This window comes from Salminus brasiliensis, chromosome 2 (genome assembly GCF_030463535.1).
Source record: "Salminus brasiliensis chromosome 2, fSalBra1.hap2, whole genome shotgun sequence".
NCBI classification, from domain to species: domain Eukaryota; kingdom Metazoa; phylum Chordata; class Actinopteri; order Characiformes; family Bryconidae; genus Salminus; species Salminus brasiliensis.
In genome coordinates, this window is record NC_132879.1 from 22,522,894 (window position 1) to 22,550,208 (window position 27,315).

General features: G+C 39.8%; 1 protein-coding gene across 1 annotated transcript; it reads right to left on the minus strand.

The window, feature by feature from the left end:
- Window positions 1-1,419: 1,419 nt before the first annotated feature.
- On the minus strand, window positions 1,420-26,215 carry tbc1d2b (TBC1 domain family, member 2B). Its single transcript, XM_072670813.1, has 13 exons — window positions 25,828-26,215; window positions 21,600-21,750; window positions 20,098-20,251; window positions 16,398-16,570; window positions 15,329-15,549; window positions 12,902-13,267; window positions 11,064-11,174; window positions 10,703-10,899; window positions 8,982-9,476; window positions 8,205-8,322; window positions 6,613-6,798; window positions 4,066-4,187; window positions 1,420-3,896 (listed from the first exon to the last, which is right to left on the minus strand). Exons 1-13 carry the CDS (start codon window positions 26,164-26,166, stop codon window positions 3,701-3,703), a joined length of 2,829 nt encoding a protein of 942 aa, XP_072526914.1. The 5' UTR covers window positions 26,167-26,215; the 3' UTR covers window positions 1,420-3,700.
- Between the last annotated feature and the right edge of the window lie 1,100 nt (window positions 26,216-27,315).

Sequence of the window (27,315 nt, forward strand, 5' to 3'; positions counted from 1 at the left end):
GACATGCAACTATGATCTATAATTATTCCAATGTCTTACCAGATATTGTTGCTGTCCTCTCAGTGGGGTGAGAGATGAAGCGATGACCCGATGGCCTAGGGTATTGTTTTTAGTCGATAACCAGGGAACCTTCCCTGAGGAGCTTCTTTCCACAGCGGTTGGCTTTGCTTTAGAGCTTTCCACTTCTTGGAATGGCACCTGAACTGAGCTGAGGTTAACTTAATGTATCAAAAACACCCTATTCTCCAAATGTGAAATTGGGGGGGGGGGGGGGGGGGGGTTTGGAATTGGTCCATTGTACAGCTCTGTTTTGGTTACACCAGATTTTCATTTAAATGAAGACACAATAAGGTTCACGGTTTGTCACATCCCTGTACAGAGCTCTCATTATTCAACTATTATTATTCAACAATGGTTGGTGTGGCGCAACAGATAACACCACTACCTGTCACACACACGCCATGTGGGAGACTGGGGTTCGATTCCCGGTCTGGGTGACTATGCTGCGCTACACCAATAAGAGTCCTTGGGCAAGACTCCTAACACTACACTGACCCACCTGTAATACGAGTAACCTTGTAAGTCGCTCTGGATAAGAGCGTCTGCTAAATGCCGTAAATGTAAATGTAAATGTAACTATACCAAGGACAATGCAGTTTTCTGTTCTAGGGCACCTTTTAAAATGGCTTTAAATAAAACCATATTAAATTTAGTCTTTTAATTAAAGTGGATGACTACATGGATGACTTTTTAGCAAAACAAAAAACAAGTATTATTCTGAATAAATCTATGAAAAATTACACATAGTCAAATTTAAAAAACTGTTACATGTTCAACCAAAGGATAAAATTTTACCACTTTAGGCCAATCAATACAAGTTCTGTGGGTTCAGATTTAACTGCTTAAACATACTGAAATTTCAGACATGCACAAACGCACCACAAACTCCCCATCTCTCTATAATCTTCCCACTCAGGCAAGTGTGTATGGTGCTGTCCTATGTCACCAGGAAAACATTATATTCTCAGCAACTGAAAACATCCAGCATAATTAAACATTGTCAAAGGCCTTGTAACTTCTGTTAAAAGTCTCTGATGTGTCTTGATTGCCCCCTGCAGGAAGAATGGCATAACTAAAAAATAAATAAATAAAAAAAAAAAAACTGTTTTGATACTATTCTCGTCAAATTCCCCGACCTCAGTGACCCAACAAAATTCCCATACAGGCAGCATGAACACAAAAAAATCAAGAAAACTAGGAAGGAACTTGGGGTGACCCTTGTGTATTGTTTCTCTTTAACCCTAGCCCATTTTAAATTTCCTGCCACAGAGGGGCTCTTTCTTGCATCGACTTGCTTTTCCTCTAATGAGATCCACATCTTGAGCAACACACAGCAAGAGAAACTACACAGCAGTAGTGTGCTGTATGCAAAGGCAATTTATTGGACAATTATTCCACTAAGGTGAAGCGACCGATGATTACACTGTGAAATAATACAACGTTTTGGTAACGTTCAGTGTATTACATGATTTCTAAATGGCTTGACATACAAGAATTGACAGCCTTGAGATTTGTGCATACAATACTTGTGCAACACGAACAGCAGTTCAAATTCTGACATGCTAAATTTGACATGCTAGCTTATTTCATTTAAAACAGAAAAGGAAAAGCTAGATAATTCGCTACTAGACTTGCTGCATAATACGTAAAGATATGCATGCAATTGATATGTAGAGATATGCAAAGGCGTGCATACAAATTTTACCAAGTAAAATTCAAAGGGACATCCTTAGTAAAAAGTGAAAATTGCAGTAAAGGAAATGCAGCCTTGAAGTTTATGTAATACAACACTAATCAATCACAAGTACATTGATCTAAACTCTAGATCCAAACAACATGAAAATATGTTACAGATCTGAGAGACCAGCTCTCAATTAGAAAATTCACAGTTTGGGATTATTAGTCAATTGAGGGGATGTGTGAAATGAACCGTTTGCATGTAGAAATCCACAGGCCATAGTGAAGGTTTCTGGTGTAAAACGGTACAAACAAATATAAAAATGTAATTAAAGAGTAAACAAAGCCATGTTGAAGCCAACCTGCGGTAAACACTTCAGCAGATAAACATAGATTAGGAATGTTATATTCCGAACACATCTAAATACATCAGGTTAGAAACAGAAATTGTAGCTGCACTACTACAGTGCAATTAATTGCTTAACATTATAATGTCCCTCATCAACTAGAGCCTTAAAATCCAATTCCAAAGTTTGCGGAAGCACTTGCAGCTAATCTGACAGTAGGTTACATGCATATTAAATGGAATGCGTATAATCAACGTTACATTACTGTAAAAAACAGTACTGATCCCTGCTCAAGAACCAAACAAAACCCTCCTGTACAGTATCTCCAATATGACAACTTTACAGGAGATAAAACCTTATAGACAGAGTTATTTTGGAGCTTTTTCTGTTGGTAAATTCACCATGAAAGGTTGACGCAATGTAAAAAACAACTGCCAGATTCTGCCATGTCCAAAAATGGATATACAAGGTTTTTGAGACAGCATCAACTTATTACTTCACAAGTAACGTACCAAAATGCAACTGCATAACTTTAAACTGACAAAAATCTACACGAGAAAAGTCATTTCTTCATTTGCTATAAACCATGAGCCCACATTCATAGCAAAACCCTGAAATTCAAGGCCACAACTGTTAATTATCCAAATTGTCCTGATAGACAGCCATGCCAGGCTGTCACACTGATAACACACATGGCACAAACAGCACTGGATATAATGGTAGAATCCTGACACTTGAGGACTCAAACTAGTCCAAATGCAGCTGATCGCTAACAAAGGAATGCCACTCAAGCAGAAAATAAGCAGCCTGGTCTGACAGACTGCATGATATGCATTGTCCAGGAACTGTTTTCCAGCAGCTAAGTGCCACCTCATGACTGAAGACAGGAATTTTCTTCATACAAACACTTCATGTGCACGCTGGACAGGAGCTCAAACTGCTCAATTTGTTTTACATAGAATCTTTTGCTTCCCTAAAGCGAAATGTGTCCTAAAATAGAACAGCCGGAATCTAAAGTGATTTAAGTGCCTCAGAAGACAGAAAACAGGGACAGACACAAAGAATATGAAATTTGCATGAGCAAAACCTGAAATATTTCACACACAGAACATGAGACATTGAAAATAATACACCGTGCTAATTAATCCATGACATTAAAAAAGTAAACAAGGGACATTAAACATATTCTGATTCATGTATACCATCATTTGCAATGAACCATTATCTGCTGATTCTGATTAAACAACATGCAATGCTGATGTACCAGAACTGCTTGTCCAGCAATATATGAAGGTACCTGAATGTACGCACACACATACAAACACACAAAGCCATTACACTGATGCGGACGTTAATACTGATTTGTAAGAAAAAATAAAAGAAAAACACAAATCATTGACAGCTCAAGAAAAAAGGCGTAAAGACAATGATCAAATCAAATGGCTGCTTTATGTTCTTTGGTCCATGCAAGCCAATGAGCTCAGAAGTATAAAAGTGAATTCTTCCCAAGAACGTTTACCATAAAAGTAAACTAAGAAAATAAGAAACAGTAAAGCGTGAAACACAAGGAAAAACAAGGCACTGTTTGATTGGCTGAGTAGCTGACTGGTCCTCATTCAGTTGTCCTCCTCGTCATCACTGATCAGCGTGCGTCCATTTTGAGAGGTCTCTCTTTCTCGTAGGAATGTCTGGCGAATGGCCTCCAACTCAGTGAGCTCCAGTCGAACCTTCTCCAGGTGAAAAGTGCGGCGATTCAGGATCTGCCTCAGGGGGAAGGGATTCATGTCCACAAAGGCCATATTCATCAGCTTCCTGAAGGACAGAGATATAAAGGAAACTTAACTCTGAAAGTCAGTGATTTGTTCTTGCCGGTACTAACTAACTAACTAACTAAATAAATAAATAAATAAAGACAGCAGCAGTTTATGCCTTTAGAGATACCTTTAATCCTTTAAAAAATGTATTATTTTAAAAATCTTACCGTGAGTCCAGAATTGTACGTGTAAAATATCGAAGATACTTAAAAATAGCCATGGCATCCTGCAACTTCAAAAATTCCTCTTCTTTGCACTTGAAGAGTGCAAGAGCAAAGCGAAATATGATCTGCAGAAGTAAAGAAAAACAAGCCTTAAAAGCGGTGACCTCCTGCACTGAAAAATATAAGCAGAATAAAAACTAGGAGAGCTTTAATAATGCATATATATATATATATATATATATATATATATATATATATATATATATATATATATATATATATATATATATATACATATATATATATATATATATATATATATATACACACACACACACAAAAAGTATTTAGTCAGTCACCAAAAGTTCTCCCACTTAAAAAAAAATGAGAGAGGCCTGTAATTGACATTATAGGTAGACCTCGACTATGAGAGACAAAATGAGAAAAAAAAATCTGGAAATCACATTGTCTGATTTTTAAAGAATTTATTGTGCAAATAATGGTGGAAAATAAGTATTTGGTCACCTACAAACAAGCAAGATGTCTGGCTGTCACAGACCTGTAACAACTTCTTTAAGAGGCTTCTCTGTCCTCCACTCATTACCTGTATTAATGGCACCTGTTTGAACTCAGTAACAGTATAAAAGACACCTTCCCACAACCTCAAACAGTCACACTCCAAACTTCACTATGGTGAAGACCAAAGAGCTGTCAAAGGACACCAGAAACAAAATTGTAGACCTGCACCAGGCTGGGAAGACTGAATCTGCAATAGGCAAGCAGCTTGGTGTGAAGAAATCTACTGTGGGAGCAATAATCAGAAAATGGGAGACCTACAAGACCACTGCTAATCTCCCTCGATCAGGGGCTCCACGCAAGATCTCAGCCCGTGGGGTCAAAATGATCACAAGAACAGTGAGCAAAAATCCCAGAACCACACGGGGGGACCTAGTAAAGGACCTGCAGAAAGCTGGGACCAACATTACAAAGGCTACCGTCAGTAACACACTATGCCGCCAGGGACTCAGATCTTGTAGTGCAGATGTGTTACCCTGCTTAGGCCAGTACATATCCGGGCGCGTCTGAAGTTTGCTAAAGAGCATTTGGATGTTCTGGAAGTGTATTGGGAGAATGTCTTATGGTCAGATGAAACCAAAGTAGAACTGTTTGGTACAAACACAACTCGTTGTGTTTGGAGGAGAGTAAATGCTAAGTTTCATCCAAAGAACACCATACCAACTGTGAAGCATGGGGGTGGCAACATCATGCTTTGGGGCTGTTTCTCTGCAAAGGGACTAGGACGACTGGTCCGTGTACATGAAAGAATGAATGGGGCCATGTATTGTGAGATTTTGAGTGCAAACCTCCTTCCATCAGCAAGGGCATTGAAGATGAAACGTCTTTCAGCATGACAATGATCCCAAGCACACTGCCAGGACAACAAAGGAGTGGCTTCGTAAGAAGCATTTCAAGGTCCTGGAGTGGCTTAGCCAGTCTCCAGATCTCAACCACATAGAAAACCTTTGGAGGGAGTTGAAAGTCCGTGTTGCCTGCCGACAGCCCAAAAACATCACTGCTCTAGAGGAGATCTGCATGGAGGAATGGGCCAACATACCAGCAACGGTGTGTGCCAACCTTGTGAAGACTTACAGAAAACGTTTGACCTCTGTCATTGCCAACAAAAGATAAATATAACAAAGTATTGAGATGAACTTTTGTTATTGACCAAATACTTATTTTCCACCATTATTTGCAAATAAATTCTTTAAAAATCAGACAATGTGATTTTCCAAAACTTAATTTTCTCATTTTATCTCTCATAGTTGAGGTCTACATATGATGTCAATAATAGGCCTTTCTCTTTTTTTTTTTTAAATGGGAGAACTTGCACAATTGGTGACTGACTAAATACTTTTTTCCCCCACTGTATACAGTCTTGGAATAAATTAATTGCACATTGGAAGTTAAGAAGATTTACCCTTTTCCTGTAAACTTAACATGTTGACAATACAAGATTTCTGAGCATCAGCAACAATATTATTGTTTATTTTTTTTTCCAACTGCATTGATTCCCCTACCAATACTTGTGTTGTGTATACTATTTGGTTTACTTTAACTCAGTAAAGATGTTCACTTATTAAAGGTTACAGAAGTCAACAGTACAGTGACATGAACACTGTTCACATCCTCCTAACAGTTATAATGCATAAGCCTTGGTCTTAGTCACACCCATTTTCTACTCCATTTTGGCTAATTTATCATCGGTCAGTGATTTAATCCGTGTCTAGAGGCCATTTCCACTCGTGAAAGTAGAAGCTTTACCTTCAGGAATACATCAGAAGACTGTAATGTACCAGCTGTCCCTGCCTCATTTGTAATAACTACAGCACTATTTATTTTAAATAAATAAATACAATACAATACAATACACACAGGGCTTCACACAAGAATACGCCCATGTCCACTTCCACACACTTTCACTTGAGCATACCTACACTGCTTCAAAACGTCATACTACTACTAGATCAAAACTACACAGAGTGCGCTTACCTTGGGTCCCTCATAGAGAAATGAATCCCATATCTTGAAGAGAATGTCACTGACCACACTGTCCACAAACACCACCAGGAACCAGTTGAAGGTAATAAGTGAGAAATCTACTTTATACTGCTCAAAGTGAGCATGAAGTCTGGGCAGCTTCTCGTTCATCAAGTCCTTAAACACACGCTGGTCCACCTGCAGACACAAAACAGTTGAACTGTATGATTTGTTAACACAAGAATGAACGTCACCAATATTTTAGTCAGTCGTGCTATACTATTGTTTTATTAGTCTGCACACTATCAGAGGGAGGGGCACAAGTCTGTGAATGTGCTGCAGCATCTATAGTGTAGTAAAGAATGCAGTGTGCTCAGTGACCAATGCATTAACAGCACTGTGCAATGTGTTACTCAAGGCCAACAGGTCTTTCTTACAAAAGATTGCATAATACCAGCTAGAAAGCTTGGAAATCCACAGCTACGACTAAGCAAGAGCCCATTAATGTGAGCCAGCATGTCAACTTTGTTTAAAAACAGTGCCAAGGAAAAGTGGCAGTACATCTAAATCATAACCATCCCATCTGATTTTCCAAACTGGGAACAAAAATTGTTGTTGGAGAAGGCCGTTCCTGACCTTTGGGCATTATGGAACAGTGTAAATATAAAAACACAAAATGGTGCACGCACACACATAAGGTAAGTCACTATATAGTGCCCCTAGGTAGTATGAACTGCCAAACATGCATCACCTAAACTATTCTTAATTAATAGGCTGTTCCTTACAATGGTGTAAATGCATTATTGTGCCAATATATTACCATTACATCAGTGGCATAAACAATCTTATTTTTTTTATTTAATTCCCAATTGTAAAATTGGTACAATAGATACAATAGATAACTTACAATACATTTATAATAGTACAATAGATAATTTATGCTAAGAAGACATAATGATAACATAATAAATAACATAAGGACAAAACAAATAAGGATTTTGCATATGTATAATTTTCGGTTAACAGAAATGGCTAGAAACTGACTAGTCGGATTATTATGCCTCCTACCAAAATTCATAATGGAATCATTTTAATTGTTAACTGTTGGCAACTTTTCATTATATTTTCCATTTTTATGTTCTAATCTATCTAACAGCACAGTGACCGCCCAGTGCAATGATTCTTTCAGACCTTTTCAGACATGTACTGTACTTTGCCTGAATTCTTAAGCATTAGTCTACCGGCTAAAACACCAGGCATCTGTTATATAATAATAATAAAAATAATAATAATAACAATAACAATAATACATTTCTTTTGCTCCGTGATCTGTTTCTAGAGAAAACACTGTTGCGTCACGACAAGGAACCAGCTTTTATATCACAAAAACATGCATAATGCAATGAAACATATACACATGAAAAATATAAAACACAGTCTCTCCTTAACCTTAGTGATACTGAATCATAGAAAACAGTCATATGCTAACAGTACTCATAACAGCTGGCTGGCTACAATTCTGGCAGCAGATCTGCGATTTTTTCCACATTAGAAAAAAACAGGAAGAACAGTGGTTGGAGAGGCGGGCAGGCTTTTAATAGTACCTGTGAACCAAGCAGTGTCTTGGTATAATAGTCCCGTGGCATGAAAACCTCCACAATAGTGATGAGACACCAGAAAGCTTCTTCTTGCTCCAGATAGAGAAGAGCGATGGCTGCTAATCTAAAGAGAGTTCAACAATAATGAAAACAATGCAGAAAAGAACTTTTACAAAGCATATACAATCATAGCACTGGGGACCACCTGAATGTGTCATCACTAAGATTCTCGAATTCCTGATAAGGCTAAACTTTAGACATAAAATAGAGGTCAAAATAATGTTCAGTCAGTACAACGGGAAATAAATCACCACTATACTGACTGAACTGATGAACTTCCTCCAAACCTCTGCTCCCAATGCTGTAATATATATAATATTTTATACTTTCTTCTGTATTAAGAGTGTGTGACAATTGAGACTAGATTATCTGCCAGTGAAGCACAGTTTAACAGTATAAAATCTAAAATAATCATATAAAATGATGACAACTGATCATTTCATTTATATTAATTTGCAGCCCTTTACAATTGCTACTGGTACTCATACATAGTGTATGATACTAAATAATAAAGACAAATATGATTGGCTAATGCAAATTTTAAAAACACATAGAGAACACAAAAAGTACACACTCTAGCAATATGTAGATGTAGGTCTACACTATGCAAAAAAAGAAAAGTAACTATTGTTATATTTAGCAGCTGCAGTTACATAATCGCAAACATATGGTCTGCTGCAGCATCCTAACTAGGCCACATCCCTGAACAGCCCTGGTAGTTACCTGTTGAGGCCCTGGCAGTAGCCAATATCAGGGTTCCTCCAGGAGAAAGCCAGCAGCACATTCCTGAGTTTCTGGATGCCTTCGGCTGAAGGGGAGGAATAGTGCTTGTTATTGGGCAGCGTGCGCAGCAGATCCAGCTCTATCTGCTTAGAGGCCGGGTTTGGTTTGTCCCTCGCCATGCACAACAGGTTCTCATAATAGTCGGCTGGCTGGCTCTCCCGGATCTTCTTAACATGGAAGTTAACGCACCAGCTCCACACTTTACAGCGATGCACATGTGGCACACTGCTGCGTATCAGTGCCTTTAGTTCTGGAGAGCGGACCATCTCCCTGTTCATGGTACCTGCAAGGTAATTTTCCCACTTCACCCCCACTGACACCTCCTGGTCAGTCAGTGAGAGGGACTTCAGCTCCAGAGCTCTAACTTTGGCTACAAGCTTCTCCTCCTCGTCATCCTCTTCCGGAACCGTTTTAAAGCCGTACACATCATACTCACTGAGGAAGAGAAATGAGAAGAGATAAAGATGGAGGGGGAAAAAAAAAAAACGCTGATTTAAAAAAAAAAAAAAAAAAAGTATGAAACTCAGGAACTTGGGTCTAAAATAATAAGCGTGACAGTAAAAGGTGGGAATTCAAGACTGTAAGAGAATTGATATCAAGGTGAGAAACATAGGGCTGAACACACACGGATACAGAAACCATGCCATGTTTTTCAGCACCTCAACATTATGTATTTTTTCCCCATGATGGTATGATGTGCCATTAAATTGCATGCAGACACTTGTAATCTATTTTATCTAATTAGATCTATAATTCAATCTTTACTCACCGCAAACCAGTAGGTAATGTGGTAACACTATGGAAAGAAATTGTCCTTATTTATGAATAAATTTTACTTTCACTTTAGAGTGTGATGCTATAATACCATGTTATTTTGTTTCTTATGTCTTATGTCTGTAAATGCTCTAATAAACATGGAAACTGGCTGTAATTACAATTAAACTGAATGATACTAGAACAATAAAATCTTGCTTCTCTAGTACTGCATTTCACAGCAGGCGACAGTGTCAGTTCTTCGAAATGATGTGGATAGATGCAATAAAAAAATTGAAGAAGTTGGCTGGCTTCCTTCTTGTGCACACTGTGCAGGAGGATCTGCTGCTATTATCTTCCAACAATGCTAATAGGCTTATAGGCTCAGACAGTTTTGAAGTTCAAATCTTTGCTGATCTTTTGCAAGATCTTTGTAACCGAGTAACAGTATTTCGAAACACATGTCAACATGTCATGGTGCATTTTTCAGCCCTGATTCCATGTAATACCAGTAGATTACTGGGTGTTTTCCTGGGTAACATGTTTATGTTGGCAGAGCATTATTAACAATTTTATTACCATTTTATTAACTACAACTACCCAAACAAAAACACATCTACCATTTAGTGAGCACTAGGAAATTGGCATTTACACTTAAAGGTAACAACTTGTTACCATAGTATTATGACATATTACCTTATTACTGATGAACTGTCACATTCATTAAACAGACCACATGGTTGTGACAACACATTTAGACTTTACCCAATGATCTGTATGAAGAACACTCAAGACAGAGAGGTGAGCTAATCTGGCATGCAAATACTTACATATCCATCAGCATTTCTCCAGGTCCAAACATGGAGATAAATTAATGATGTGAGAAAGGTGGACTCTCGCTCTCCTACCTGACAGGGTGGGGTTTGAAAATCATGTGCTCCTGTTGATCAGAGCTCTCCACCTGCAGCGCATCTTCCAGCAGTCTGGATATGACCTCTCGCGCTGGACCCTGCTCAGAAGAGGAACACACTGGAGTCTTCACCTCCTGCAGCAGCACCAGGTACTTGCACTCCACTTGGCACATCTTGGCTTCCAGAGAGGTGTACTGCAAACCATAAAGAACATTGGGATTATGGAAGAGAATGAGTACTGTACTGTTCATCACAATGCAAAACAGGAAACCCCAAACCTACACACCAGGTTAAAAAAAATCCAAGTTCTGCTAACACAGATCAAGAAATAAACACAAAGTCTTTTCCCCACTTTTACCTTTGCTTCCAAGGCTTTCTCTCTAGCTTCAGCGTTCCTCCGCAAGACTGTCAGCTCAAGGATTTCTTTATTTAGGAAATTATTCTGTGACTTGTAGCCCTGAAGACTGTCCTGAAACAGTAGAACCACAAAACATGTCAAACCCAGAACTGACAGTAAAGCAGACAAAATCCATAGGGTCCAGACATATATAGCATTCAGCAATTTGGTGATTTTCCTGCTCAAACACATATCAAGTAAACCTGCCAATGAACAGGTTAGTCTGACCTGGTGTGTGACCAGAGAAGTACCTAACTATACTGCAGGACTGGAAGCAAACACCCAACCTAAACATTAACACTATTTGGCTAAACATTTGTGCTTTGTATATGTGTGACCACTACAGTGACACTTGCAGTGTGAGACTATTATTATCTTCTTATATTATTATCTTCTTGCAGTGTGAGACTTATTTCTGTCATATTTCAGACCTGCAACCTACCTGGAGTACCAAGATGATGTTCAGTGCTCAGAGACTCAAGGTAAGAAAGCTGAAACCCGACCTGTTCTATTTATTAGAACAATTGATTAGACAGTCCCACAGCAAACAGCACTCACACAGAACATGCACTCACTCACACTCTCCTCACATTCTCTTAAACTCTTCAGAACCACCAGCAGTTCCTAACTTTTCCACCCCCTAACTTAGAAACAACTTAGCCAGTATGCACTGATTTGCAAGTGGTTATCAATTAGTACCAAATAACCAAGTCAGTTGAGAGAAAGGTTAGATGTGTGAGTTGGAACAAGAGGTGTTGCTTCTGCACTCGCTCAGGGTTTTTTCAAGAAGTTAAATGCATTATATTATAAATGATATCTGCCAGCGCCTGAGTGACAACATCTACAATCAGTACATAAACATAAGAGTAAACGGACTAAAAGAATCTACAGTACCCGTCCAGTGGCACATCTGATTAACATCTTTGCTGAAACCTTAATAACCCACCACCACTGAACAAGACACATAAGCTGAAGCGTCTAGACTGGTCTAGGAAATATCTGAAGACAGAAGTTTTTATAGATTGATGGAATGAGTGACTCTTGACGGACAAGATGGATGGGCTCGTGGCTGGATCAGTGACGGGCACAGAACTCCACTTCAAGGGTAAAGATGGGCTCAAAATCAACTCCCAAGCCTATTGACAGTTTTTAGAAGAAAACTACAGGAATTACAAACTAAACCAGTCTCACACACTCTAGTAGCTCAGCTGAGTAGCTCACCACTTTGAACATGTGCTGTACTAGTTGTTTATTCATATCTGCAGGGCATTTTCCAAAAGTCTGGATATGACCTGATCTCCCACCCACTAATTAGTGAACAATTGTTCTTAAGGGACGGTGCTACCACATCAGACACAGACCTCTGTCCATGTTGCTTGTTTACTTTCTCACAAAGCTCCTCTTCTTATTCTGGCACAACACTACTGTGCTACTTCTAATCCAGTCCTGTATTAATAAATCATGAATTTTATAAGTCACACACAGCAAGTGTCACTGTAGTGGTCACAGATACACAAAGCACAATTTAAAACTTGCTAGGAACACTGCAAAATACAACATTCATGCTATAACGTGCAGTTTAGGCCGATAACAACCTATATTAGGATCCTCATTCTGCATTTGCAAATCATAGCTGTCGGCTGTTGGTTTTCCTTTTTTACTTATATGATCTGGTAAATGGACCACCAGAAGACACTTGAAATTACTTTTTTCTGAAAGTTAAAAAAAGTATTTTTTCCTTTCTCCTGTAAAACTGCTATTGTGGAAATACAAGGTTTCTGCATGGCTGTAACAATTACCCTCAGGTTGTCCATCTCCTGCTGTTCTCTGCCTGTTGGGGAGCTGCACTCCAGCAGCTCAGCGCTACCCTCTTGGCTCTGCTGGGACAATTTTATAATGACCTCATCTTTGGCCTGGATTGTCTCCATCAGCATGCCTAACTGATCATTAATCTCCCCCACTTTAATCTTCAGGCTCTTCAGTTCCTGTTGCAGACTCTCCTTCTCGAGAGCCAACTTCTCCATGTGGCCGCACAGAGACTGGATCTGTCTGTCCCGCTCGGCCACGGCTGTGGCCACCTCCATCTCCCCTGGCCCAGGGCTGCCTACCGGCCAACGCTCGCACTGTGAACTCCGCAGTGTCTGCTGGAGGAGTCGGACCAGCTCCTAGCGAAGGGAAACAAACACAGCTTTGTTGAAGACCAGCCTCAGAGGAAATCTGAGTCAGGCAAACCCCATCAGTCAGTCACTACATCCAACATCAGATGAGCTGACAGAAAGAAATAGTACCTATTGATTAGGGTTCTAAATCAAAGTTCATGAGAACACATTTCATTCAGTGAACAGTAGTTTTTCAGTGGCTAATGTGCAAGACTGGATAAAACTACTGATTTGGAAAGAAAAGCACAGTGATTAGTAGGGTCAAGGACCGTGTTTTTCCTCATAGTCTGTATCAGTCCAACCAACTCGCATAAGGTTCTTCTAACTGATAACAGCATGCAATTTTTCCTTTCTTGAACTGAAAAAGGGCGTAAAACGCTCAAAAAGTAAACGTGTGTTGCTCTTTTTCTGTGTGGGATGCTGATCTCTTTCTGAATAAACCATTGACATGTTACATGTTCCGCAGATGATTCGGTCTTTGCAATGTCTCAGCTGACAAGGCCTTTCATTGAAGGAAGTTTATGAACACTTAGCTGAAGGAAAACTGAGAATATGTTGGTCTACCAAGTTAATGAAGAAGTGGGAAATGAAATGAAACAGCAGCTCAAAGACTCACACAACAATGAAAACTTTATACCCAGCTGACTAATTAAATCCAAACTCATTTATTTACACACATGAAACATAATGTGTGTTGAAGAAAGGATAGGAAACAAAGGAAAATATACATCAAATGACTTTGTCCCACAAGATACACAAATACACTGAAAGCTATGATCATCTGTTTTCCTTGATCATCTGTTATCCTCATAGGCTTCTCTGATTAGCTGGCCCAAAGTCAAGTGATCGGAGCTTAATTTGGCTTCCAATGGTTTTTTGTGTGACCTATTTGATAAGCTTATATTTGTGCCTCTGAATTATAATGAATCCATTCTTCAGTGCAAAAGTTTTACTTATTAGAACAGTTGATTAGACAGTCCCACAGCAAACAGCACTCACACAGCACATGCACTCACACAGCACATTCTCTTAAACTGCTCAGAACCACCAATGGTTCCTAACTTTTCCACCCCCTAACTTAGAAACAACTCAGCCAGTTTGCACTGCTTTGCAAGTGGTTATCAATTAGTAATCCCTTGAGTGTAAAAGTCACAGAGCATAATGGGTTAAGAAACAATACACAACACAAACCTAAGTTAATATCGAATGGAACGTAATGCTCTAGTCTTGAATAAGAACTATACCAAATGACCAAGTCAGTTGAGAGCTAAGGTTAGATGTGTGAGTTGGAACAAGAGGTGTCGCTTCTGCACTCGCTCAGGGTTAAGTTAAATGCATTATATTATAAATGATATCTGCCAGCGCCTGAGTGACAACATTTACAATCAGTACATAAACATAAGAGTAAATGGAATAAAAGGATCTACAGTACCCGTCCAATGGCTCATCTGATTAACATCTTTGCTGAAACCTCAATAGCAAAAAAAAAAAAAAAAAAAAAAAAGAACAACATGAAAATGAATGACTCATGCTACAGCACAAGCTGAAGGCTGTACCACTCACCAACATACAACACTGTCCAACCTCAGGGCAAACAGCTGCCTTCATAGTTTTCACTGATGCTTTCATTCTAATAACATGTAGCATGTTTGTACATGTAATATGTCCAATCCAAATCACACATGGTCTCTTTATCTCTCTCTCTCTCACTTTCTCTCTCACACAAACTCACAAACAAGCGCACACACTTTCAAACAGGAATTCCCCTATCTTTGTGCAGTAGTGAACTAAATGGGGAACTGGCAGCACAAGACTCACAGAGAACAGAGAGTTTAAAAACTCCTGAGCGACAGACAGTCCTGTAGGCCAGAGTTAATCCCAGAACAGGTGGCAAAAGAACCGCCTGTGCTGACTCTCCGGTGACAGGCCAAACTGAACTGCAGAATTGTGAAGATGGGCAGTACGTTTTTATTGTTTTATCCTTCATGACTTTAACGCAGTTTATAGGAGTCTCTGAACACAAGCACTTTAGTCACCCTTTCACCCATCTCACCCAAACTTCTGTACCTTCTGACTAGTCAGCTCCTCTTGGAGGCGGAGTTGCTCCTCCTGCATGCGTCGGAGCTCCTCCTGCTGGTTCTGCAGTTGCAGCTGCAGCTCCAAGGTCTTGCTGCCGTTGCACTCCACCGGCGACGTCTCTGCACTGCGGCTTGATTTAGCTGGCCCGAAAGGCCGCCTAATGCGAGATGGGTTCCGGAAATCAAACGTAAACGCCGAACCAATGGAGTCTGCAGCAGGTGACAGAAAAAAAAGACCACTTTAATTTGATATTTACATGTTTAAATGCATTGCATGGTATGAAGTTTGGGGACACCTTGCTCTTTTAGAAAAATGGGCCTCGTTCATGAATATCTGCCAAAGAATTTTCTGAAAGTTGATCTTGAGGACAGTCCTAACAAAAAGGTGACATCAGATTCATGAGGTGGTTTTAAACTACAGAATTGTTCATGGCCCTGCTCTTATCATGATGAATCCCACTGTTCTTGTAAATTAAATTGGTGAATTGGACTAACTGGCATCTTTTCCTTCATATAAAACTAAGTTGTTGTTTTTGTTGTTTTTTTGTTGTTGTTTGTTTTACACATAACCTTGAATGACATTTACCCTTGAATAAACAGAATATAATTACCACTCTTAAATCTTTAACGTGTTGTGATTGCCTATCAGTGACAAGCTCATTTCTATATATATATATTTTTTTTTTGGAAAATACAGATACTGTCATCAGAAACAGAAGAAAACAGGGTAAATTAACCTAATGTTAGATATTTCTCCATTGATTATGCTTCCTGTTTGAAACTAAGATATTTGGATATTTGAGACATCAAGTGGTTTTGATCACATAAAATCACAGTTTGTGGTAACCCATAGTTTTTTGTTTTACTTTTAAGAATTGTAGAAAAACCTACACTAAATAAAGCTCAGGTATCCCACGTTAGGGCAATCCACTCTCCAGCATAGTTAGGTATCACCAAACAACGAACAGAGAAAGCAATATTCTTCGATATATCATCTATAAACTCTGGCCCCTGTCTCAGCACAGAAGCACTAAGGGAAAAAAGGCTGTTTATCTTACGTCTGTGGAAATGTGATGGGCTCTCTCGGCGTGGACTCTCTACTGGGGTCTTGTGCTCTGGTGTGTCTTTAGTTGGCGCATCAACCATCTCCCACTCCTCATTGCTGGCTGTGTAAAACACGCTGCGTCTGTTCTCCCCCACGCGACTGGACCGCAAGTGTGACATGCTGTTCCTGATGGAAAGTACAGCAAGAGAAAAAGACAAGAGAAGGACAGAGTGTTGTGGTTAAAAGAAGCAGCTGTATTATAAAAGTATAATTAAAATAAGCTTGATGCAAACTGTTTAAAGACAGGCCAAGATGTTGGAGGACCTGCACCAGAACTATTAGCTATTGTTCGATTAATTATATATATATATATATATATATATATATATATATATATATATATATATATATATATATATATATATATATATAATACTGGGTAGTTTCCCTTTGATTTCATAATGATACAGCTAGAACAATCTTTTTTGAGAACACAATACACATTTGGACATATAAGTCGACTAAAGCAGAAGTGTTGGGATTTGTACACATATTGGTTTTGGTACCCACAGTGAGGACCATAAGTATTTGAACAGTGACCCAATTTGTGTAATTTTGCCTCTGTACGCCACCTCACAAGATCTGAAATGAAGCAATCAAGATATATTGAAGCAATCAAGTGTACAACAACTGTTTAAATTCAACAGCATTAACAAAAATATTACATTATTCAATTACTAATTACAGCCATTTTACAACAAATTTTAACATGAAATGGACCACTTGTGCCTCCAAATGGCATAACAACATGGCCCCAAGAGCCATTGAGGGAAACAACAACTCTGGTTGATTGGCACAGTTCAATCAACGAGCCACTATAGACCAGTTAACCTCCAAAATGAACACCTTCCGTCACATAACACCAAATACCCACAATGTCTCGGTAGTGTCATTCAAGCTAAGGGTGGTTATTCCCACTATTATATATATTTATTATTATTTATATTTATTACTACATATAAATATATATAAATTTGTCCAGTCCAAATTTTTCTGATGTCAGAAAAGCAGGTTTTCCCTGCCTAATGATGGCCCCCTTCACGTGCATAGACACGTCTATGGACAGAACATTGAGAGTTCAAATGAACTGCATCGCTGTCCAAATACTTATGGATCTGCCTGTACTTGAGGATCAGTACTCCGATCAGTTCTGAAACATGTCTTCTCTGTTCTTTGTGTGTGCAAATGTGAACATAACATCTTGCCTGGTGTTTCGACATAGAAACAAATAGAGGTGTTACAAGAGTATCATTAAATAACTGACATGCAACATACATATTTGTGAGGAACACAACATAACATAATTCAGGTTATATAAAAATTATGACATAAGTATTTTCACAATACTTTAAGCTTCAATGAAATTTTTTGCCATATCAGCCACTGCTACACTGTATCCCTAGTCCGTACTACAGAATGGTGTCAGCAGCCAGCTGTCATATGTGGTGCTGGGATGTAGGTACTCCTTGAGCAGCCCAATAAAAGCAGAGATTGCATGCAAGCAACAGCCTCATTCTCATCATACGTCACGTTTAGATGTTGTTTAGAAGGAGGAGCTGCTGGTGTATTTCCCCAGATTACTCCATAACATGTCCCAGCATGTTGGAGAGTGATTGCATATCTTGAGCTTGCCGGAAGCAGACAGAATGAAAAAGATCAAGTGAATCTCGAGTGGCAGCTAATAAGGAAGACACTGACAGCACAGCATAAATGTCAATGCAGTGACAGAAAAGAGAAAGCTGAGACAGGCCATTCTGCTAAAGATGTCTAGACATTATTATTAATAAGAGACTGTTCAGAATTTTTTAGCTCTGTTTAGCAAATTCCTTTGCCGAAGAATAGTAGTCAAGTAGCTTCCTTTTGCATTCATTGAGGTCAAGGCAGGTGTGTGGCATCTGTGCCACAGACAAATACAATTGTCTCAATGAAGATGAGCCAAGCATGTTGCAGTATTATCCAGATATACACAAACCACACATTGTTATTTTCTGCCCTTGCATGCATTTGAACAGTTACATGCTGAGTTATGAGCTGGACACAGAGATAATGAAGTTAAACATCTGTTCTCAGAAAGGAAAAAGAGGGCATGTGGTCAGGGGGGGAAGATCATGTACTAACAGCATCTGTACAGACGATGTTACAGTAATAAACTCATGGGCCGCTGGAAGTTGTCTCATCCACAGAACAGATGTCAAGGTGTCAAATCTGTATGTGCAACCAGTTCTGCTTTTGACATGACTAAGCATCTCTGCTTGCTTAACATAGTTACACTGGATCTTTTTTTTATAGATATGGCACTATGTCAAAATTGTGTTTCCTCATAGTGTATCCAGCTCCTTTATATTTATTTTTTTAAAAACAAGGATACTTTTAAATACAGCTTGGAATTTCCTTCCACACCAGTTGTGTTTGTTCTAGGCTGAACTTTCTGGCCCACTGAACAATTGCGTCATCCAAACAGATGTGTCCAAAGCAGCTCTGATGAAGTGCAAGAAGTGTGAGCTTCACTGAAGGCATTGCAGTTTCAACACTGTACTGTTTACACAGCCAAGAACAGTATGTAGACGTAGGCTACATTCAGACTGGTTTAAAGGTGGTTCATGTTCCAAACTTTCTGTCTTTTGGATTAAAACAGGCTGTTCCTGCTGCGGTGCCTTTTAAGAATGATGGACACTGATCTTGTTCTGGTTGGCTGTTCTGTATGGTGCCTTTTTCAAAAAGCAATCAGAGCTGAAACAGTCCTTATAACTTGTGTGAATGAGCGTGGCTACACAGAAGTAGGCAGAATGTGGGACATACTTTGAATCACGTCTCTTCACCTGTAAATGGCACTGCTGCTTAAAATCAAAATACTGCAGTTGCCACTATGCTGGGTTTATCAGGTGCTGCTATTTTTACTGTGCTGCTATTAAATGTGAAAAGTTAAAAGTTAAAATGGTAAATGTTAAAAGTGGTCGATAGGAGAGAACCACTTTAAAGATAATGAAACTATAACACATCATTACTACAGGTTAAACAGTGCTTTTTTTCTCCTAATTTCAGAATTTTCAGACACGTGACCCAGCCCGCGAAACCATTTAATGTTTGATAAAGAAAACGATTTCCTCCATTTTTCTGTTGTCTTACTGGATTGCAGTGGAACAAAAAGTACTTATCAGAGGGGCGCACCAAGTGCTCTTAGGAGGTACTCAAGAGCACTCTTGTTGGGGAAACTGAAAATAAATGGGACACCCTACAGCTTTGCACACCTACCGAGCATGCAGAAACGAGGGGTGCAGGGGTGCAAGTGTGAATAATGGGACAGGGTCTATGGATATATGTAAATATGAGGGTCTATGGATATATGTAAACTTATTTTTGTGACATCATAAAAACAACTGATATGAAATGGGTTATTTTAGCTGCAGGATTTTCATATATGGACTGAGGAGTGCATTAAAACAAGCTACATTAAACTCATTTGAATTAAATGAGGAACATTAGTTTCTCATGATATGGGCACTAATTTCTGTTGTATAAGCCACAACAAACAGATGAGAATCTGCTAAAAATGCACCTGTATACATTATATCGCAAATACAACTGCAGAAAAAAAAAGGTATTCCACACATCATTATTTGCGTCCGAAATAAAAGCATTCCTTTGCCCCTCACCTCAGGTCCGTGCTCCACTGCTTAAGGGAAAAGTTGAGGGTTGCTGGGTTCCTTGCAGTCTGAAGTCCGACCAAGCCGTTAGCGTCTGCCTCCACTGCAAAATCACTGCGGACGCTCTCCATGTTTTCATTGGGCTGCTCAAGGAGAACTGCATCTAAACAGCAACACAACAGAGCAAACAGCTCCACAGTGACACATGTTCATATAATCCTATTCACTAGCTACGGGCCAGAGAATGTATCCTTAAATGACCAAAGCAGGAGTCACCATCATTCACAATGTTATAAAAACAGAACTGTTTAAGAAACAATGTTTTGGCACTAGTGCACTTAAAAAGAAAGGTGCTACAAGACCTTAAATTAATGTAAAGATAATTTACCAATTAAATTGATCTTTACACCTCACACACCTCTATTAAACACATGCTTCTTTAGGGAAGCAAAAGCGGTGCATGAATGGGATCATGCAAAGAACCTTTTTGTAGCTCCTTTATTTACAAGAGTGCAGCTGGAACCGCATTAGGAAATGAGAAATAGTGAGACAGCACACTCAAATGGAATTCTACGTCTGACAATGTTTACCCAACTGACTGTTATCAGACCCCAGACTTTCAACCTGACTGTGACTGTTAAAGGCAGCCAGAAGTGCACTGTCAAAGATAATGGTATAATTTACTGCAAAGTTTTAAGGAAACGTGCTTACTCTTTTTAACTTGCTGTTATTTTACTCAGCATTTCAAGTTTTTAGAAGAAGAATTAGCTAATTAGCAGATTTCTAGCAAATATTATGTCCCAAATTTGTTTTATATTAATAAACTGTATTACATAAAAATAGACTTTACTTAAAAATAATTACAATTTGCAAAGATTATTGTAAAAATTCCAAAACATTTTCAACATTAGGATTTTACAGTGTAGTGACATCCAAAAGGAACTAGAAAATGTGGATATAGGTCTACTGCAACTTCATCACAGGCTCAAAATTAGGGAGAGAGGTATTTATGTCTGCTGACTCTGTACATGTGTCATCATATGGTTCTCATATGATATACTTAATCACAGATGTCCTAAAACTTTACTTTCACCATCTCACTGAATACAACAGATTTCTGTACTGTACAGTGAGGGCATTTCTGTAATTTACATGACTTTCTCAAATAATCACATTTTACAGGAAAAGGGAGCTGGAGATGATTAAATTCAGTAAGCATTTGTTGACATTTCTGAGATTAAGGCATTTTGTAATCCAAGTTAACTGATATGTTAACTATTAAGCCCCACACTAAGAATCATATTGACCTGTGACTCACTCCACATACTGACTAGACATGATCGAGAAACAGTGCATTGTTTAGACTGAACAGCAGGCTGAGAAATTCCCACATGCTGCAACTGCAGCCAAACAGCAGTGGAAAACACTCCTTAGTAACAACAGGAGTCCTCTGGCAAAACCAGCCCCTTTGTCATACGTATGATATCTGCAGATCTCCATTCATGCCTTACCAGCATCTTTAGCCACCAGGCCTGCATGAGGGTACTGCAGGGTGGGTGAGGACCAGCTGTCTCTGTTTGCGCATCCCCGTGTGTTACTGAACTCCCACCGCTTTTGCTGGAGCTGCTGGAGCCAGTACTGCATCACCTGCCTGTTGGGCGCCTGCAAAGTGAAAGACATCAGAAATCAGAGTTTTCCCCTAACACTGACATTCTGGTACAATTTGTGAATGGGGGGAAAAAGGAGATGTTTAGGCACCCAATAAAGGGTTCTCTAGCTTGTTCAGGCTATGGCTTGTTCACAATCATCATTAGGACAGGCCAGGTGATTTCAAAGCTTTATAAACACTCTGCTTTCTGAAACATTGTCCCAACAATCAGCAGCCATGGGCTCCTCACCTGGGAATGGCAGTTAATAGGAAAAGTGAAGGTCAAGTCAAGGTCTGGAAGACCAAGAAAACTTTCAGAAATATTTGCTCGTAGAATTGCTAGCGAGGGAAACCCCTGTGCAGCAACACCTGCACAAATATGACCTTCATGGAAGCGTCATCATCACAAAAGCATCACATGACGCTTTCAAAGAAATATCTAAACAAGCCGGATGCATTTTGAAAGCCATGTGGACTGATAACGCTAAGGGCTCTATTTTGGTGGTCTTTAGGCAAGCAGTCAACCACGCACCGCACAGCTGGCTTTAGGGTGTGTCAGTGCGTCTTTGCTATCTTAATGTTGGCGGGGTGTAAGATAGCAATGAGCACTGGGCCCTAAATATTTTCTTTTAGAGAGACACAAAAATAGTACAGCATTTCCTGAAAAGATCACCTTTCCAACTTTTAAGCAGACAGGATAGATCACAATTCGGTGCTTGTGTTGCAGCCTGTGAAATGGGGAACATTCAATTAAATACCAGTTTATTCCTAAAGCAAACTTCCCACCATCTGTTAAAAAGGGTGAAACGAGGAATGCTTCTACAGCAAGATACCCATTCTTAACATGTCTCCAAATGCACAGGAGACTACCTTAAGAGGCGCAAGCTGAAGTTTCTGCAGTGGCCCTCACAGTCCCCTGACCTAAACATCACTGAAAGGTCTTCAAATGAGCAGTGCATGAAAAAAATCTCAAAGAAAGACACAAATTGAAGACTATAAGCCTGATACAAAAAGCATTTACAAGCAGAGGTGGGCGATATGATGGAAAAAAATATATTTTCAAAAGACATTTTAACGATACACAATATTAACTGCGATATATAAAACACATCTGTAGCCAAAGATCCCTAGAAACCACTAATCAAATACTCTCCCATATTAAGCATTCTGATTTTTATTCATGTGATGCACTTCATCCAATTACACTACAACATCTTCAATACGCTTAGAAAATCATACTGTGTGTCACAAAAACAAAATATCACCATACGATAAAATATCATAATACTTGCTAACACCCCCTTTGGCAAGTACTGACCATGAGTGTCCAAACTTTTAATTATTTATTTTATTTTTAATTTTTTTGGAAACTGTAAAGAATAAACAGAAGAAGAAAATACCTTACTAAAACATACTAAGCTTTTTTATTTTGCTTTATGCGTTTGTTTGTTTGTTGCTGTGGTTGTATGTGCTAAGCTAAAGGTTTCTGGCAAACACCAACACAATACCCATGCTACACATAGCTGTTTCTGAGGAGGCTAAAAACATCCATGTATTGTTGATATATACTGTGTAACATGTCTACAATTATCATACAACTATTATAACAGTGGCTACGCTACCAAGGCAGCAATACCCATGAGAGGGTGATGTGGGCTAAGCTGATGAAAGCTATGGCACGTTAGCTTGTGGCCCCCTAATCAACAACCTATGCAGTAGAGCTGGGCAATATGACAATATTTTATCGTATCGTGATACATTTTCTTATCGTGATACACAATATGCTTTTTTAAGCATATCGAGAACATGATCAGTGCTTCAAGAACGCTAATCAGCTGCATGTTTCATTACAAACAGTGTATTTAGTCTGGTTTAATGGCAGTGCAGCACATTTCAAGAAACAAATCACTGTACTAAATATGGAAAATGAAAAATAAAAATCCATCACTACTGATGCATTTTGTCTGCGATTACATCAATCCTGATGAATATCAGGTATTGTGAAAATATCGTTAAATATATTTATTTAAATATTTAAATATTGCGATACAATGTTTTGACCATATCGTCCCAGTCCTACTATGCAGTCCACCTAAAGGAAACACTGGCATTGTGAAGTAAAGAACGAGGTGTGCAACACACTCATCTCATGCGACACTATACGCATTCTGCTTATTCTAGTTCTGTTTGCACCTGTAAACTTCCCCTGAACCTCTCATGTAGCAGGGCTTTATTAATATAAGCAAGCAAACCATGGTGGCGCGGGACATTTTTAAAGAGATTGTTATCTTGCCCAGCCCAGCTGGTACAGCACAGCAGCACTGTGCCTGACTCAGTTAGCTGAAGACAGGGAGGTGTAAGGGAGATTGTGCTCTTTGAGAACTATCATGCGGGTTTCAGTCTCAGTTCCAGTTTGGGCAACGTCTAACTCGTTAACCCAACAAAACACCTGATGTGTTTCGGTGCATGATTCTCTCTCAACGCTCCAGAGAGCTCAGCTGACACTGGTTCTAAAAACCCCCCTACATTCAATTCAAAGCCGCCATGACATGAGGTTTAGTATGTTAACAGAATCCAAACCTGTGCCAAATCTCTACCAAGTCTACAGTCGTAAAATGAGAAGACGATGTATAGCGGGCATGAACATGCTTTTCATACTGGAGTAGATAAGGAGAGAAAGGAGTCTGCTGTACAAACAATGATGAATGGGATTGGCCAGAGCTCGTGAAGGTGTTGCCTGTAGCCTGGCCATGCGTGTCAACCAATAAAACGACAATGGAGGAACTAAGAAAGGAGGCCTGGACCTGAGAAAAGAATGTGGACAGCCGTTCCACATGTGTGCCTGGAAGGAGTGCTGAGAGCGCAGCTAAGGTCGGGTGCCCAAATCTGCTACAGTCCCCCAGGGATTTTCTGAATGGCAACAAAATCTGGGCAAACCAAACGAAGTCATTGCAACAGTGATTGTAGAGACATGTCTAATGACTGTGTGAGGATTACCATGAAGATACTGATCAGCACTGAATGAGTTCTGCTATTCGTCAAGATTGTCTGCAAACATACTGACAGTTTAGGCCTTAAATTCTTTATAGGCCTATATACTTTAATTTCTGCAGCCAACACGCCAAGAAGCCCCTTTTCAATAATGAGCTTGAAAAGACAGAGCAACATTCTATCAATGCTTGTCAATGCTTTTCAGGCAATCATGATCTTGGGAAACCGCCCCAAAAAAAGTCTCATATTTTGGTCAGTTCACAAATGAACTCAACACAATTGCCAGCTGGCTGTATATTAAATCCAGCGTGTTGGATTAGAGAAGGCACAAGGTGCAGCTGAGTGGTGTCTGTAAATTCCAGACATGACGGAGTCTAACAGCAGCCAGAAGAGTACCATCCAAACAGCAGCAGCAAAAGCCCATTACGGTGTTGAACCTGGATTGCTCACAGCTGACCGGATCAGGTCCAGGTTTGGGTGACCTGCAACTTTCACATCAGCACTGCCTCAGAATTCCCATCCACCACAGGTCTTTTAGTGACCCTAACAGCCACCTGGGATGCCATAGAAACCACCTATCAGCCTCACTGAGACCACCTGGGATACTATAGGACAGTGCTCTCCAACCCCTTCTCCTGGAGAGCTACTTTCCTGCAGGTTTCAACTCCAACTCAAACCTAATACACCTCCTCGTTCAGTCAATCAAGGACTATTTCATGGATTAGGACTGGATCCAAAGTCTGTCAGAAGATAGTCCTCTGCTGATGGAGCAGCTTAACAGGACCTCCTCCCACTTGAGAACCATGGTCATAAGTGATTGGACACCAAGCTACTCTCTAGGTAATGATTTGACCTCCATGTGAGGGATATACCTGGGCTAAAGACAACAACTTCTATACAGAACAAATTCTATGAACCATCTGGACTTTAATCACAGTCACTGCAGCTGAGATTTGTTTATGGCTTAAGAGCCAACCTAATGCCAAGCTTGAATGAAGCCTAATATCTAGATGCACTCTCTTAAAATCACTGAAGATCGGGGGCAGGGGGGGATTTAGCTAGAAGGCTACTGCGCCCCAAAAGCCCTTCACTCGATTTACCTTCAGTAAAAACTCCTTCCCTGCTGTGCGGATCTCGAACTGGCCCTCTTCTCCCTCCACGTCGTAGGTGAAACATGCATCGGCTATTTCGATATGCCCCAGGGGAAGGATGTCATTAGGGGTCTTGAAAAAATACAAGTAACATTTCCTTGGGTCGTAGACAAACCAGCGCGTCTTGAAGCCCTTGAGGGGCCCCTTCCCCGCTAGTTTGTTCAGGTAGCCGCAGAGTTTGGGAGCCTGCTCCTTCGAGCCCTCACAGTCTGCCACATCCACAGACTTGGTCGCGAAAATGCGAGAATTCCTGGGCGGACTGGCAAGGTTGTCATCCTCGTCCTGCATCTTTCTCGGAACTTCAGCCTAAGCGGATACACATCTCTATTTCCATCCGCATGACTGCTCCTTCATTCTCGTGGCGCAGCAAAGGCTCACGGGGATTGTAGTGAGGAAGTGCTTTCAAACGCAGATGAGAAGAGATTAAATGAGATGAGATTTATTTATCGTCCTCCAAAAGAGAAAATGAGTTTTCACAGCCTGTGCTATTCGTACATTGGTCTGGGACATACAACATCAGACATTATGTAGCTAGCTATATTTGAATAAATATTATTCAAAACAAACAACAGGACACATCCATTCAGCACATTTAAACACATGAGCACTACATCAGTTACTTGTTCTGTAACAGAAAACTGCACCTATTGCTTCTACATTAGTCTCTTTTCCCTTCACTTCAGCCTCCTCTCCCTTCACCCGTCCACGTGGTCTGCAGGTAGTGCTACCTTCTCTCTCAACTCTGAGGTCTCCTGTAGAGGCGTGTGTGGTCGGTTGCTTGTACTGAGACACAAATGACAACTTTTAGCTGGACTACTGACTGATTAAAAAACATTAACATATAAATAATCTACATTTCTAGCACTATGGCCTCTGTCATAGTTCTAATGTCAAAAACATTAACATTTTCATGAACAGTATTAGTTTTCTAGCTGCAGAGATTGAGTGAGGGCTCCATTCAGACACTACTCAAAAATACAATTGACATATAATAACTTTAACACAGCGTGGAAACGTAAAAAGTGAGCAAGTGCACATATATTATTGTGTAGAAGTGTTGAGGCTGGTTTCACCGATTAGGAAACGTCCCATCCTGTGGTTATAATCAGGGATGATTGATTGGTTCCGACCAATAACTGTAGAACACATTAGCCGTGTCCAAAACTGTGCCCTGTGCACTTTATAGTACACTACTTTGAGGTTCTGCTATTGTGATGAGGTGTTCAAAAACTACAACAATCCCACAATGCCACACAATAAGTAGTGTGCAGATGTACTCTAGTGGACATGGAATATCATAAAAGTGTAGTTTGGTCTGAAGAGTGTTGTTTAACCTCTCACACACTAAAATCGTTCACTTCCATACCATGTAGGGGATAGTGAATAGGGCACGGTTTTGAACACAGCTCTCAACAGCGCTGTAAAAGGAAAGCAACC

What these genes read in the sequence shown, in the direction of transcription:
- tbc1d2b (XM_072670813.1), bottom strand. Translation starts at nt 26,166, where the DNA reads ATGCAGGACGAGGATGACAACCTTGCCAGTCCGCCCAGGAATTCTCGC. An exon ending in CCCATCACATTTCCACAGAC is followed by an intron (nt 15,550 to 16,397) that starts GTAAGATAAACA and finishes CACCTGCTGCAG; the next exon opens with ACTCCATTGGTTCGGCGTTT. An exon ending in AGACACTGCTTGGTTCACAG is followed by an intron (nt 6,799 to 8,204) that starts GTACTATTAAAA and finishes TTGTGTCTGCAG; the next exon opens with GTGGACCAGCGTGTGTTTAA.